This window comes from Haliaeetus leucocephalus, unplaced genomic scaffold (assembly GCF_000737465.1).
Source record: "Haliaeetus leucocephalus isolate CR32 unplaced genomic scaffold, Haliaeetus_leucocephalus-4.0 Scaffold362, whole genome shotgun sequence".
NCBI classification, from domain to species: domain Eukaryota; kingdom Metazoa; phylum Chordata; class Aves; order Accipitriformes; family Accipitridae; genus Haliaeetus; species Haliaeetus leucocephalus.
This window is the reverse complement of record NW_010972798.1, coordinates 7723781-7737150: the sequence shown is the minus strand read 5'-3', so window position 1 is coordinate 7737150 and position 13370 is coordinate 7723781. Positions and strand designations below refer to the sequence as shown.

The 13370-nt window shown below is 40.1% G+C and overlaps 1 protein-coding gene across 1 annotated transcript in view; it reads left to right on the top strand.

Moving 5' to 3' along the window:
• Positions 1-13370, top strand: part of PSMD1 (proteasome (prosome, macropain) 26S subunit, non-ATPase, 1) — a 74267-nt gene that overhangs the window by 48664 nt on the left and 12233 nt on the right. Inside the window, exons 17-19 of the mRNA XM_010573034.1 lie at positions 375-489; positions 2570-2686; positions 11032-11134. Coding sequence (XP_010571336.1) covers positions 375-489; positions 2570-2686; positions 11032-11134 — 335 coding nt within the window. The remainder of the gene's footprint in view (positions 1-374; positions 490-2569; positions 2687-11031; positions 11135-13370) is intronic.

The window sequence follows — 13370 nt, the reverse complement described above, 5'->3', positions numbered from 1 at the left end:
GTCTGTCTCATGAAGAATAAACCTCTGCTCATGGAAAGTCTGTCACAACAGCATGATTTCTAGAGATAAAGTCCTCGCTCTCAATAGGTATGTCATTCTGCTGGGTAGTCTTTTAAAGGCAGAAAATATGCACGAAAAAGGAAGACTTATTAGTGGGAACTGTGTGTGGTATCTACAGTGATAGGGAAGTTTATTCATTTGTGCCCTTCCCTGTTCTCTTAGTCCATTTGTTCTGCTCCTCTAGTTACATTTTGAGAAATGCAAAACATACGGTGTGGAAGGACAATTTTAAATTTTCCAGTGTGAACACAGTGAAGTCTCAATATTTTGAAGAACAATAACAATAAACAACAATTTTTTTTGCCTTTCTTTAGGACTCCTGAGCAGTGTCCGAGCGTGGTTTCTTTGCTGTCAGAGAGCTACAATCCCCATGTGCGTTATGGGGCTGCCATGGCTTTGGGTATCTGCTGTGCGGGCACTGGAAACAAGGTGAGGACCAGAAGCATCAATTGCCAAGACTGTTTCTGCTCTCTCCTGCCACAGACATTTGGGTGGAAACGTCACACACGGAGATCAAATTTCTCACGCATGTACACCACTAGGCAGCTGGAGTAGAGCAGTACTTCTTTAAATTCTTTAACTGTCCTGGGCATAGAGATTCCTTTCCTGCTTGTACAGAATAGATAAAGTAGAAGAATGTTTCTATACATTATTGCCACATTCTTGGAATTTTGTCTTCAAAACTTTTCTTAGAGTTTTCATACTGTCAGGTTGCCACTGAACTTTAAATGTATGTTCACTACTCCAAAATCAATACTCCTTTGCCTTTGGAGTTGATCTTTTACAGATTGCTTTAGGGGGAACAAGGGGGTGCCAGTGACAGGAAAACAGCAGGTGTTTTGCACAACTTCTAGCTCCTTTCTTCTTTCCTGTGATACGCAGTTCATGGAAGATCCATGTAGTAAAGCCAAGTGCAATGAAGTTTAATTAAATTTATGGTAGTTTCAGGTGTGTAATTCACAGCCAGTAAACTTTATTCTCACTTTGTAAGTGTCAGTGAAGGATAATTCTCACAGATGATAGCAGGGACCTTTTAGAGTAGAAGGATTCCCACTTCTGCTGTGGGAAGTGAGTGCTCATTGGGACAAGCGGCAAGCAAACTCGGGGATAAGCTTACTCTACTTCACCCACATGTATATAATCTGTACTGGTACTGGATGACAGTTTCAAAACAGGTGCACAGACCTTCCACGTAGAAGTAATATTTCATGCTTCTGAGTCTTTGATAAATCTCACACTTACTGTACCATCCCTTCCTCAACTAGTATTAAACATTTGGTCTGTCTCTTGCAAGTGAGTGCTCCCCAGCATGTTACTTGTGTTGTGAACTGCACAGAACGCTGACATACGCTGCCTGCCATCTTTAGTATCTAAAGCATGCAGGCTTGAAAGCAAACTGAATGTCCTATTGTTATCCAAGTTGCTTTATTCTCAAGTGGAAGGTGGAATCAAAGTTTAGACGAGCTCAGTTGTCCTGTGTAATGTACGCTGAGGACGTTGCATGGTTAGAAATGAATTTGTGTCTGTAATAATTCTGAGTATATTGGAGATGAAAAAATGTGCCTAAAGAGATGATTTACTCTGAGATGCCTGCAAATTGCCCATGCTGGTCTTGCGTACATCTAAGCAGCATTTATGACAATAGACTCTTTTACAGCTTTTCATAATCAATGACTGCATTGAAAGGAATGCTTATTGATAGATCATTGTGGATCATGTTCCTGTTGCAGTTAGCTGGGAACTTACTGAATTTGAAGAAGCAATAGAGCATTTTGAAATGTTTTAAAAACCTAGATTTACTATATGAGTGCTCAGAGGCAGCCCCACTTGATGTAGGTTTGAAATGAATGCTTTCACGTGATGCTAAATGTTACAGTTTCTAACAGTAAAGTGTAAGGCCAAGAATTTGGGACCTGGATTGTTCTACCATCTTATTTTCTAACCTCCAACATGTTGTTTGATATCTCTGGTTCATTTGTTCCTTACGCAGAAAATGAAGGTAATGCTGATGTATTTTGTTGGGAAGAATGGCAAAGCAAGTGTACAAATAATTTATATGTACTATATGTACTATTATGGTGTTACATAATATAGATACAGAAGGCATTTCATTACCCAGTCATAGAAGCGCTGCAGATATTACAAACAAACAAACAAAAAAACCCCAAACCCTACAGATTATAAGGTAATAAATAATCCCTGAAATATTTCGCTAATATTCAGTGGTTCTAATGTGATTAATGCATCTGTTGCTTACAACAACTGTTGTTTATCTGTTGCCCTATTTCTGTAGGTAGATCTTGTTCCATCCATCACTTGGTTTTTGTGGGGTTAGATTAAAATCCACAGAAATACAGATTTCTGCTTCATTTACCAAGAACAGACAAAATATATTAAAAAGTATATCTGATAGCATCAATCTGATAACCTTCTATTAGAGTACTGAATCCTGGGATACTAAAAATAATAGTATTAACTTTGCAACTGCTTATTTCTTGTTTTTTTTCAGGAAGCAATTAATTTGCTGGAGCCAATGACAAATGATCCTGTGAACTATGTACGTCAAGGAGCTCTGATTGCGTCTGCCCTTATCATGATCCAGCAGACTGAGATTACCTGCCCAAAGGTAATGTGGCATTCGTTACGTACTGGCTTGTTAGGTGGAAAAATGGTCTCGGCTGCCAAATATTTAGTGACTGGCACTGCATGTGAGCATTGGCAAGAGAGTGTATGTGCCTTGTAAAGAGCCAGAGCTGAATGCACAGCAGGAAGCTCCTGCATGGATCAGAGCATGCACTTTTGAATAGGAGAGTAATGCATGCTGATCCTAACATGCCTGACAGATGACAGCATTTTAACTCTAGGTGTTACAAGAACAAATGCTCTTTCTTAAAAGGTCTAAAAGCATCTTGTAATGATATGAAAGTGACTGTCTTCCAGTAACACGCACTGAGGCCTGTATGCTCATGATTTATGTGCACACCATTATTTGGTAAAGAAGTTGGTTTTTATGATAGTAGGCTTAGTTTTGGATGTGGTCACCCTGCAGGGAAGTCCTGTTGTAACTATATTTCTTTTGTAGCTAGTCTTCACCTGAAAAGCGTAAACAGTTTCTGCTGTCAGAACTGGCTTAGTGGCTTTATAGCAAATACCTTTTTTTTAATGGAACCTTTCTTTCTGCTCAGAAGGCAAAAAGGATTGCATGTGCTGTGTTCAGCTTTTAAAAACAGTTTGCCCTGTGAATATATGACAGATGATGGTATGCAAACATTTGTACAGACTAAAAGTCTACATTAATAGAAGCTTTGAGTTTCCACATTTCATCTGCTCTGGTGAGCACTGAGGGAGAGCAGTAGCTGGTACTTTGCTACTCATCTGTCATATATGGGTTGCTTTTATTGATGTCATTTTAGAAATTGAACTATGATAAAAACAGCCACTTTTTTACTGCATTTGGGTGGGGAGAAAGAAAAAACCTCTTCGTCCATTTACTTGGGAAAGTCAGCAAAGGAGATCTACAACTATAGGTGTTTGGGTATTTCCAGGTCATGGAACATGAAGATTTTCTGGCAGTTTGTTCCTTTGAATTATTAAAAAAAACCAAACCAAACAAAAAAAACCCCCAAACCCCCCAAAACCAGTTAGTTTTCACTAAGCAGAATCTGCGAGTGTTGTTTATATTATCAGAATTGTAGTTCAACTGAATAAACCAGTGGAGAACATTAGAGTTCTGTTGGATCCCCTCATCTTCCAAGATACAAAGTCTCTTCGATGTGAAGTTGAATTATCTTTCTATGGAGAGAAACTGCTTGTTGTTGTTATTGTTTCTTCCTTGGTCAGGTGCTTGGAATGCCAGCCCTTAGCATAGATCAGGTTTAATCATTCTGTGCTCCTCTAATGCTGGGCAAATTGTATAGCTCTCCTGTGCCTCAGTTTCCCATCTGAAAGAAATAAGGGTGATACTTTGTTCTATGAAAGGACATTATGAGAATAAATTCATCTTAGTTTGCAAAGCACCCTAATCCTTTTGGGATGAGAATTGCAGACTGCTCTGAATCAGTCAGACATCTGAGACTGTTGTGGATTACTTGCTGGGTGTGTCTATTGGAGTTTCAGTCTTTTTGAGATGACAGGTGAAAGAAAAGTGCAGACAGGAAAACAGCTAGCAAAAACACAGATTAGTTTAGGTGTGTAATAAGTCAGAACTCTTTCCCCAAAGAGGCCTGGTAACCTTGACTTCAGAGGTACATGTAATATCTAGGCTTGTTAAATGCGTGATTAAAATAGTTGGCTAGCAAATACAGGATGAGGTGTATAGTCTGGGGTTCAGTGGCTTGTTTAAAAATGGAGAGAGGAACCGAAAAAGCTTTATGCCAGAGCCTTGTTTGAGCCCAAATTTGTGTGGTGTTACATAATATAGATACAGAAGGCATTTCATTACCCAGTCATAGAAGCGCTGCAGATATTAAAAAAACCCAACCAAACAAAAAAACCCCAAACCCTACAGATTATAAGGTAATAAATAATCCCTGAAATATTTTGCTAATTTAGGAACTAAACAGAATATATAAATCTACTTGTTTTGAACACCCCAAAAGTTAGATATAACCATCATAGTTTCTTGCTCAAAAGTAAAAGGAATATTTTGAGGAATCTGCTGCCAATGAAGTTATTTATTATCCATGGGAAACTTTTTTTGGAGCTCTCTGCCAGTCTGAAGAAAAATTAATTTACTCTGATGTGAAAGGGTGGAGTTCAGAAAGCTAGCCATTTTTGGATTACAGTGACTTATTTTGCTCTGATTAGATTCCTAAGTGGCACACTGGTGCACTGTGTGCCAAAGTGTCTAACCTGATATATGTGAGTATTTGCATTGCTGGTTGAGCAGCTAGTAAGAGGAGCATGATGGATTTCATACACCACAAGCTGTACACGTGGTCTTGATGGGGTTACAGAGAAGCTAAATTTTACGTATCATCATCTCACCACTGCTAAATACTTTGTGACGCTTTGCATGTGAGAGATGGTGATTTTAATAAAGATTGTGACATATAGTCTGACCACCTTCCTGTCATTACTTTTCAGTTTTGTCTGTTCTTGGATTTTTTTTTGATTTTTTTTTTGGTAAACTTCTTGTTTATGAGCTTTGGGTTGGAAGGACTTTAAATTCTCTGGTGATAATTTGGGATGAAAATGGTAGCAAACAATCTTCCTTGAACAGATTTAGATTTTTCAGAAATAAAATAACTTCAGAGTTTTGAGAGCTGAGCATTGCAATGCTGATATGCCAGCAATAAACAAAGATTTAAGAATCAAAGTATTTTGGTTTAAAAGAAACCATTTTTCTTGTGAGAGAATGTAGATGTATGCCTTTGGATCACCTTTGCTGTCCTCTTTCCTTTGTATTTGTCTTCCTCTTTGTCATGCTCACTCTTTATTTAAACAAATAATTTAAAGAGTTTAAATAAAGAATTGTCTTTCTATGGAGGTCCCTTGAACTTGCAAGTTGCTTTAGTGCCAAAAGGGGTAGCAAATCTCATGTAAAGCTGATTTGGCCTCTTTGGAGTTGAAACACAATTCCTCCATGTGCAGCCAGCATGACTTTTCCTGACCTCTGTTGATACATTAAAGAACCATATTAGTGCAATATATAGAACAATAACAGGTTTATTTTGTGAAATGGAATCCTAAATTATAGATGTGATGAGATCATTGTAACAGAAATCAATGACAACTTCATTATGTATTTGTGATCTGCAGGGCAATTAAGACAGCAATTTTGGAGACAAACTACATGTCTAACGTCTTGAATCAAATTTACTTTTTCCTTTATTTGTGTTAGGATAGTTATCTTGGCAAAATGAGAAGATAACAAGCAAGGTCAAGGCTTTTCCTCCACCCTCCTTCAATCATTTTGGCCTATTATCTTTAAGATGTTGGGAAGAAACCAGGACCAGAGTGCTCCCCACCCCATTTAGATGAAATAGTAGGTCTTGCTAGGATGCAAGAATGATTTTTGCTATATTCTAGTAGCACCTTCACATTCCTTCATATAAGCCTGTTACTGTTAAATGCTTGTGCATACTGTATGCTCTTTCAAGAGAGCAAGCGTATGCAGAATAACCAGCTTTTGAAGAAGACAGAACATGCAAACAGTTTAAAACCTTTTTTATTAAAAACGGATTCCTTAATACTCTTGTTCTTAAGAACTTGCATTTGCAAAAAGCATCATGCACATCATCTGCCACTGTTTCCCTTAGTTACCGTTTATTAAATCTTATTCTTAACAATCTCATGGGCTTCATGTGTGTGAATGTTGACTGGTGGAGGGAGAAGTGGTAAACAACCTGATAAATGACAGCCCCTCGGGTTTGTGGTAGGAAATGGTGCTGTATCATTCTTGTGTCTTAAAGCTTGTGTTGTTTCGTCAGTCTTTCGAAGGTTGTGCATTTGGCTTCATTTGAAATCGGTGGCATGTTGTTTTGGCCAGCACTAATTATCAGAATGGTGTGTGTGTGTATTGTTAGTAAAGATGAAATGAGTCACTGTCTACATTTTAGTGTTCCTCCTGGAAGTCACACAAATAAATTTCTTGATAGCATTTCCAAATGCTCTAAAATTTTTAAAGTGCTTGAAGATTTAAAGGGAGAAACAGAGCTTGTGGGTTTCATAGCATATTAAATAAACCTATTCAGTAGTTTGGAATGTGCTTGTTGCTGTGGTTTGAAGGAGTAATAGTAGCAGATTAAAGGGCTCTACTACACAAACTCTGGCACATTTTGCTTCAACAGCTTAAGAAATTGCTGTCTATTGACATCTTGCTCCATTCTGTAGGAGGTGAGTGCCCCAACAGCAAAGGCAGAACTGAGCTTTTGTCTTTACTGCTCCCGCTTTCTCCAAAGTGATGGAGCAATGGTTCCATGTGAGGCTGCTAAAGCACGGTTTCCCCAACAGGAAGGAAAGTTTTCAGCTGGGATCTGATCCAGTAAAAAATCCCGTTCCTGTGAAGCATTTGCTTTATAGGAACAGCCTGAATAAGCATGCAGGCCTATTGTGCATTTGAGTGTTGAGGCAGTCCTTCGATCTGGGTTTGCCTGGTCCCTAAGGACAGGTGGGGTAGTCTCCCACCCTTTCATAGAACAATTTCACTTCCACTGACATTAAAGTAAAACTTTGGAAAGGGCATGCTTGCTCAATACATTTTCCAGGGTTGGCAGTGGTCCATGGCTCACGATGCATAGGTATGCAGAATTTATCTGAAAGCAGAATGGTCTTGATATGGCACTATATGTTTTGTATTCTTATAAGTAGAGGGTATAAGGACTATTTCTTATTGTAGCTGTTCAGCGCTTGTTCATTGAACACCTGCTCTCATTGATTCCCTGCTGTAACCTGTCCATGTCTCCTGGAGAGTTGGCAATTGGTCTGCTCGGGTTTAGCAGCCAGGTTTTTGTTCCTTGGTCCCTTATTGGTGTCCTGGTTAGCTCACTGCCCTGCACCGTGTCCTGGTGCCTCAGCTGTTGGGTTTCTGGTGGGCTTGTTGCCCACGTGTTTTGTTCATCTGCTCTGGACTAATGTACGTGTGAGTAGGAGTTGTGGAAGGCATATTAGGGAAAGAATGCTCACAGGGGCAGCATGCCACAACCAGGGGAGGTGGATGACTCCCCCTGCTAGCTCTGCCTTGCCTTTCCCCGAGTGAGACATTTCTGCCCTCTCTTCCAAGGTGCTGCTCTGTCAGACTTCAGATGCCAGCATGAACGTTAGCAGTTCTGCTGGATGTCTTCTCACTTCACCCAGGGTTTCGTCCTCTGAAGATTTGATTATGGTATAAATTCCAGATTACAGTCCACCGAACGAGCTTTGTAACATCCGTCTGTTTTTAAATACTCCAAACCCAGAAGCTGAGCCCAGAGTCATAGGAATGATGTGCTCTAAACAGAGGCACTGGAATCCTACTGCTCAGTTCAACCAGAGGAATAGTTTTACATGTTATTTCTGTGTCTCTGTGTGTCTGTCCCAAATAATACCTGAAGGCTTTGGTTCATCTAGCCTGCATGTGGTTGCCCTTGATACTGCACGAGGCCCCATTCAAGGTTGCAAATGCAAACCAAGGTATTTTTCCAGTGTACAAGAGGTCAGGCCTAAGAAACAAACTATTTATATTAAACGTGTAAACCTCCTTGTAAGCTTTTATAAATAAAAATTGGGAGAGCATGAAAAAGCATAAACGGAGTGAAGCAAGAGCAGAGTTTGGTCAGTATATCCTGAATAAACCCTGTATTGTGTGTGCAGTATCTCCCTGCCACACATCTGTCTGTGTGGCTGCCCTGAAAATGTATGTTGCTTCTTTTTCTTAGCTTTAATAAATGCAAGGAAATTTCACTCGCCTCTTTTTTGCAGACAGGGACTAGTAACTAAAAACTTTTTAATGCGAAGGGGAATTGGTGAATAGAGAACTAATATTAGCACAGAAATTGTTGGACTTATTAGACTGAAAAATGGAAATAGCTGCTCTTTTTCCCCTGTCAGTTTTAATAAATGCCTCCTGCTCTACCGGAGAAGTGTTGTTTTGTTCAGCTTTGCTGCTCCTGTTCAAAAGTGGCTGGCTGCTCTGGTGCTTCATGGTTGTGGAACTGTTCATTTGTGTGAAACAAAGTAATTTTCATACAGTCATGTTTAGCAGGTCATGATTTACTTGTATGAATGTTAGTGTCTTTTCACTGTCACAGACTGGTTTAAATCTCAACAGGTGAGATGCCATCTAACCTGTTAGTGCTGAAGAAGTTGAGGTGACAGGTAGTATAGCTGGATTAGTGGCTGAAAGGGTGAAGGCAGGAAAGGTATTAACCAGACAGTGTCTGTTCCTTTAGGGCACCTGTGTTTTAAGTGGTGTGATGAGTTAACGTGCACTGAGAACTATTTTGCAGAAAATATGCAGTCTTAATCTGAAAGTGTGTAGGGCTAAGTGTGCCCTACCACTAAGTGCTTGCACTAAGTGCGTAGGGCTGCCAAGCAGGTTGTGGCTCTTGGGTATAATGCTCATGGGTTGGAGAGGCAACCTCTGTCTTCTCTCCATCCCAGACATTGGACATAATCTCTCAAAGATACAGTCTCAACTTCTTACTGCCTCTGGTCAAAAATTCACAGGTGAAATGTGGTGAAATTTATTGCTAGCGTTACCTTGGCTGCAGGAGTACCCCATGGCTCTGATGTGCTTTTACTGGGGAATCTGATCTTGTGCTTTGCTGAGAAACCCCTGCAGTTTGATGTATCCCTTTCAGTCAGCTCTCCGTTCTGTTTTGATTGGTGTTTTTTTTTACCTTGATGAATCCCAGTTTAACAAAACGTTACTCCCAGCACAGTTCTCACGTGACTGACTCAGTTGTATGAATGGTTGTTTTTTTTCACGGGTGCGAAAACTCTTTCTGTAAGTGTTTTGAGATTCCCCAGTGCACCCCAAGACAGGCCCCATGTGCTAGGGGTGATGCCTGAAGGCTGCTCCTCTGGTGCTCAGGGCTGCCCACCCTTAGCACAGCTCTGGAGCTTGTGGTGTCCTGCATGGACGGGATTCTGGCTGTTCACTGGGTGCTGTTATCAGCCAGAAGGGCCTCCTGAGTGTCATAGCCAGTGTTTAAGCCTCCTTCACTGGTACAATTAGGTGCTGGGAGCATCAGAGGCTGTGCAAGAGTACATCCCTAGTGGTGGTGTTGAAGCTTGGCCTCTTTGCCTACAGCAGACACTAGGTGTGTTTCACAGCTGAAAGGTAGGACCTTTATTCAGATGCTTGTCACTGAGGAAATATCACCAGTCTCATGGAGAGGCACATACTCTTTGAATGTGAAAAGTGGCTAGGGGGTTCTGTGGTATTAGGGTTTTATACTTGGAAACTTTTAACTGCGTTTGCAATACTAGAACTGCTCTCTGTCTCCAGTGGCTGTGTCTGGCCCTACTGCCTTGAGCTAGAAGTTTGCACTCTCACCTGTGGCTGCAGATGTAGGAAGAGGAGTTGGGATACCAGCAACAAAGTGGACCTGTAGTGGGGAGAAGCTTGTTTAAGACATCTTGGAAAGAGCCTTTTTGAAAAGACCCCCTTTGTTTTTGAGCATGTCAAAAAGATTTTTCCAGACATGCTGTGGATGGGATGCAGCTTCCCAGGTTTTGACTGGGTTGCAGATTGGGATTTCCTGGTCTGCTTTTTCAGCTATAAAAATTACTTGACCTCTATTGTTGCTCCACTGTATATATTAAAAGACATAAGTTACTAATTTGTGGTAAAGCCTTAGATATTGCTGGATGTGATACTGTTCGGTCTCTTCAACACTTAACCAGTGAAAGTTGAAGCTGTTCGAAGCAATGATGATAACGTAAGCAAAGGTTTAGCAATTTTCCTTACTAATGTGCACTTAAGAAATTGTGGTGAACATACCGTGGCATGAACTGTTACTTTATTAAATATTTTTGTTAATGATTTTCACTTAAAAGGTAGGAATGCAGTAGCAAAATTTGCTCATGACACACTGTAGGGGCATTATCAATACAGCAGAAATATTGTACAAGAAAAATGGAATATGTTTGAGGTTTTCAGCAGTAGGAATTGGAGGAAATTTTATGAAGTGTACTGTCACACACCTAATATATAGTAGTTCTTGCTACAAACCCATCAGTTAGTCTTTTATTCCAGTGATGTTCCAGAGATTCTCAGGCTATTCCTGTAAGGCCTGCAAAATGTGGTTTGGAAATGCATGTCCGTCCTGACTATTTTAAAATATCTATATGGGTATCTTCAAGTGGGGAAAGCCTCTGTAATTAATTATTAGTGGGATGACTTGTAGCACCATTGACTAAAGCTGTTGAAAGACAAATGTTGTCCTATGATGCAGAAATCCAGGATGCTTCCATTAAAGACAGAATATTTGGCTCATGCAGTCAGTTTTATAATCTCTCTCTCTCTTTTTCTTTTTTTTAATCCAGGTCAGCCAGTTCAGACAGCTCTATTCCAAAGTGATCAATGATAAGCATGATGATGTTATGGCAAAGTTTGGAGCAATCCTGGCACAAGGCATTCTGGATGCAGGTAATTCCCCAAACATTTAAAGCAGTCAAAATTTCTTAAACTTGTTTGGCTACAATAGCTGTAATAGCAAATTTCATTTGGGAGATGAGGTGCTGGCTTTACGCCTGTTGTGTAATAGTAGCAAGAAATCTCAAATTTCAAGTCGTTTTAGTTAATCGAAAGAAATAAACCCTGTTTTGTAGTCTCAGCTTCTGTCAGCGTGCTTCTGTTAGGAGAGACTCAATCCAGTCATTGGGGCAGAATTCGTGTCCAGAAGTCTGGACAAATATGATCTTTTTGCTCTAAGTCTGTTTTGTCACCCTGAATGTTGATTTATAGCACAATAGGTTGCGTCTTTATTTTTCTAAGCACCTGCTCCAGAAATTTGGAAACCCTGTAGTATCCAGTCTTCATATTTTGCTTTTTCTGTTAAAACCTGACATAACCACTTTAAATATATATATATATGTATTAAATATGTTTTTAATAACTAGGTTTTGCCTCTTTCCTGCTTATTGAGAGGTGTTGCACAAAGAGGGAAGCGCAGTTAACTGCATCAGTGTTACTTCGGAAGACTCAGTTTCACAGACTACTATCTTTTTCCATCATAGAAAACATCCCCTCATGAGTGTTAATGACTAAATATTGAGCCGGGGTAGGATTCTCTAAATGCATTAGCATTTCACAAGGACCGAACTGCAGGGCCTATTAAGGAAGGTTTCTGTAAACAAAGAGGACAGACAATGTTTGTTTTTTTTTTAAATTTTTCCTTCTGCTGGAGTTAAGACTTGTGCAGCACTGTGTGTGTCAACAGCACCCCCTTTCCAAGTTTCGAAGCACAGTTTCTCCCATCTGGTCTCTCATGCTGTGGCCTTTTCTTGCCATGTACCTCCTTATTCCCTGTGGTGGGTAGAAACAAGCTAGTTTTCCCTGTACTCTGAGATCAAGGTTAGTCCTGAAGTCACATAAGCAAAGGAGTCTCCTGTATTTGTCTCTGTGGCATGGCTTAAGCACAGCAGCATGCACTATGGTTACACACAGTGTCTGTATGAAATTACTACATCTCCAAGCCATGTGGTGGGGGGAGAAGAACTTAGGGCTGCCTGCACCTATCTGCGTGGAAGCATGATTAAAAAGCTCTCTTCCTGGTGGGCATGTAGCAGTCAGGCTGCTCTGTGCTCTATGGCTAGGACTACTCAGAGAAGAAAGCAACGGGAACCACGTTCTTTATCTTTCTTGCCTCCCAGGTACCCCTCCTGGATCTCAGACTGAGCAATATTCTTGGCACAAGACTGTTGAATAATTTTGGTCATTCCCATACTCATACTGTGTTGCTGGGAAGCCAGAGCCCAGGTGGCTCAGATTTTTTCTCAGCAGTACAGACCTGCTTCGAATTCTGACCTTTAAGATTAAATCATAAAAATGCAGCTAAACCATTATTTGCTTCCTGTGTCACTCATGTATTTTATAATGACTTGGGAACCAGAAGCATCCAATTTTAATAAACTACATGTGAATTTGTGCCAACTTTAACCTCTTTATTTCTTGCTGAATGACTGGGGGAAGGCTGTGAACTACCCTTTCTTGACCTACTGTAACTTTCATTAGAGCCTCTTAAAAGAATAAATTCTTTTTATCTTTCCCATACAACTGCAAGTGCTTATCTGAAACAATGAGCTATAGAATTTAATTATCACTACCAGGAAGAAAAGGTTCTTTGTGTCATATTGCCACAGTTGGGGCAGTTGAGTTCGGGTTTTTTTGTTGGTTTTGGGTTTTTTTTGGGGGGGGGAGGAGAAAAGTATAATTCTCTTCCAATGACTTCGATTAGAAGTGCAAGATTTCCAGTGCATGACTGCGAAATAATGCACTGGAGGTGGGTTTTTTGCTCTGACAATGAGGCAGTCATTAGACTGGTGGTTTCATGGAAGGAGCAGGGTACCTTGGGAGCACTGAAGTGGTAATAAAGAATTTGGTCTTTGTCTAATTCTTAGGCCCTAGCAGCTACATTTTTACTACTTTAATAAAATAAGAAAAATGTAGACACTTAAATTTAATTTAGGGATGTTTTTCCCCAAAAAACCCTCTGAACTTTTATAATGCTACTCTTCATGTACATGCTCTCTTGTTCCAGGCTGATGACTCCCTTTCTGTTCTTTGCAAAATCAATGTGCTTTATTTTCTGGAGTATGTATTTGTAAATGTGAGGTACAAAAGGGATATACTGATGTAATTATGGTGTCAGCATTTTACCTGC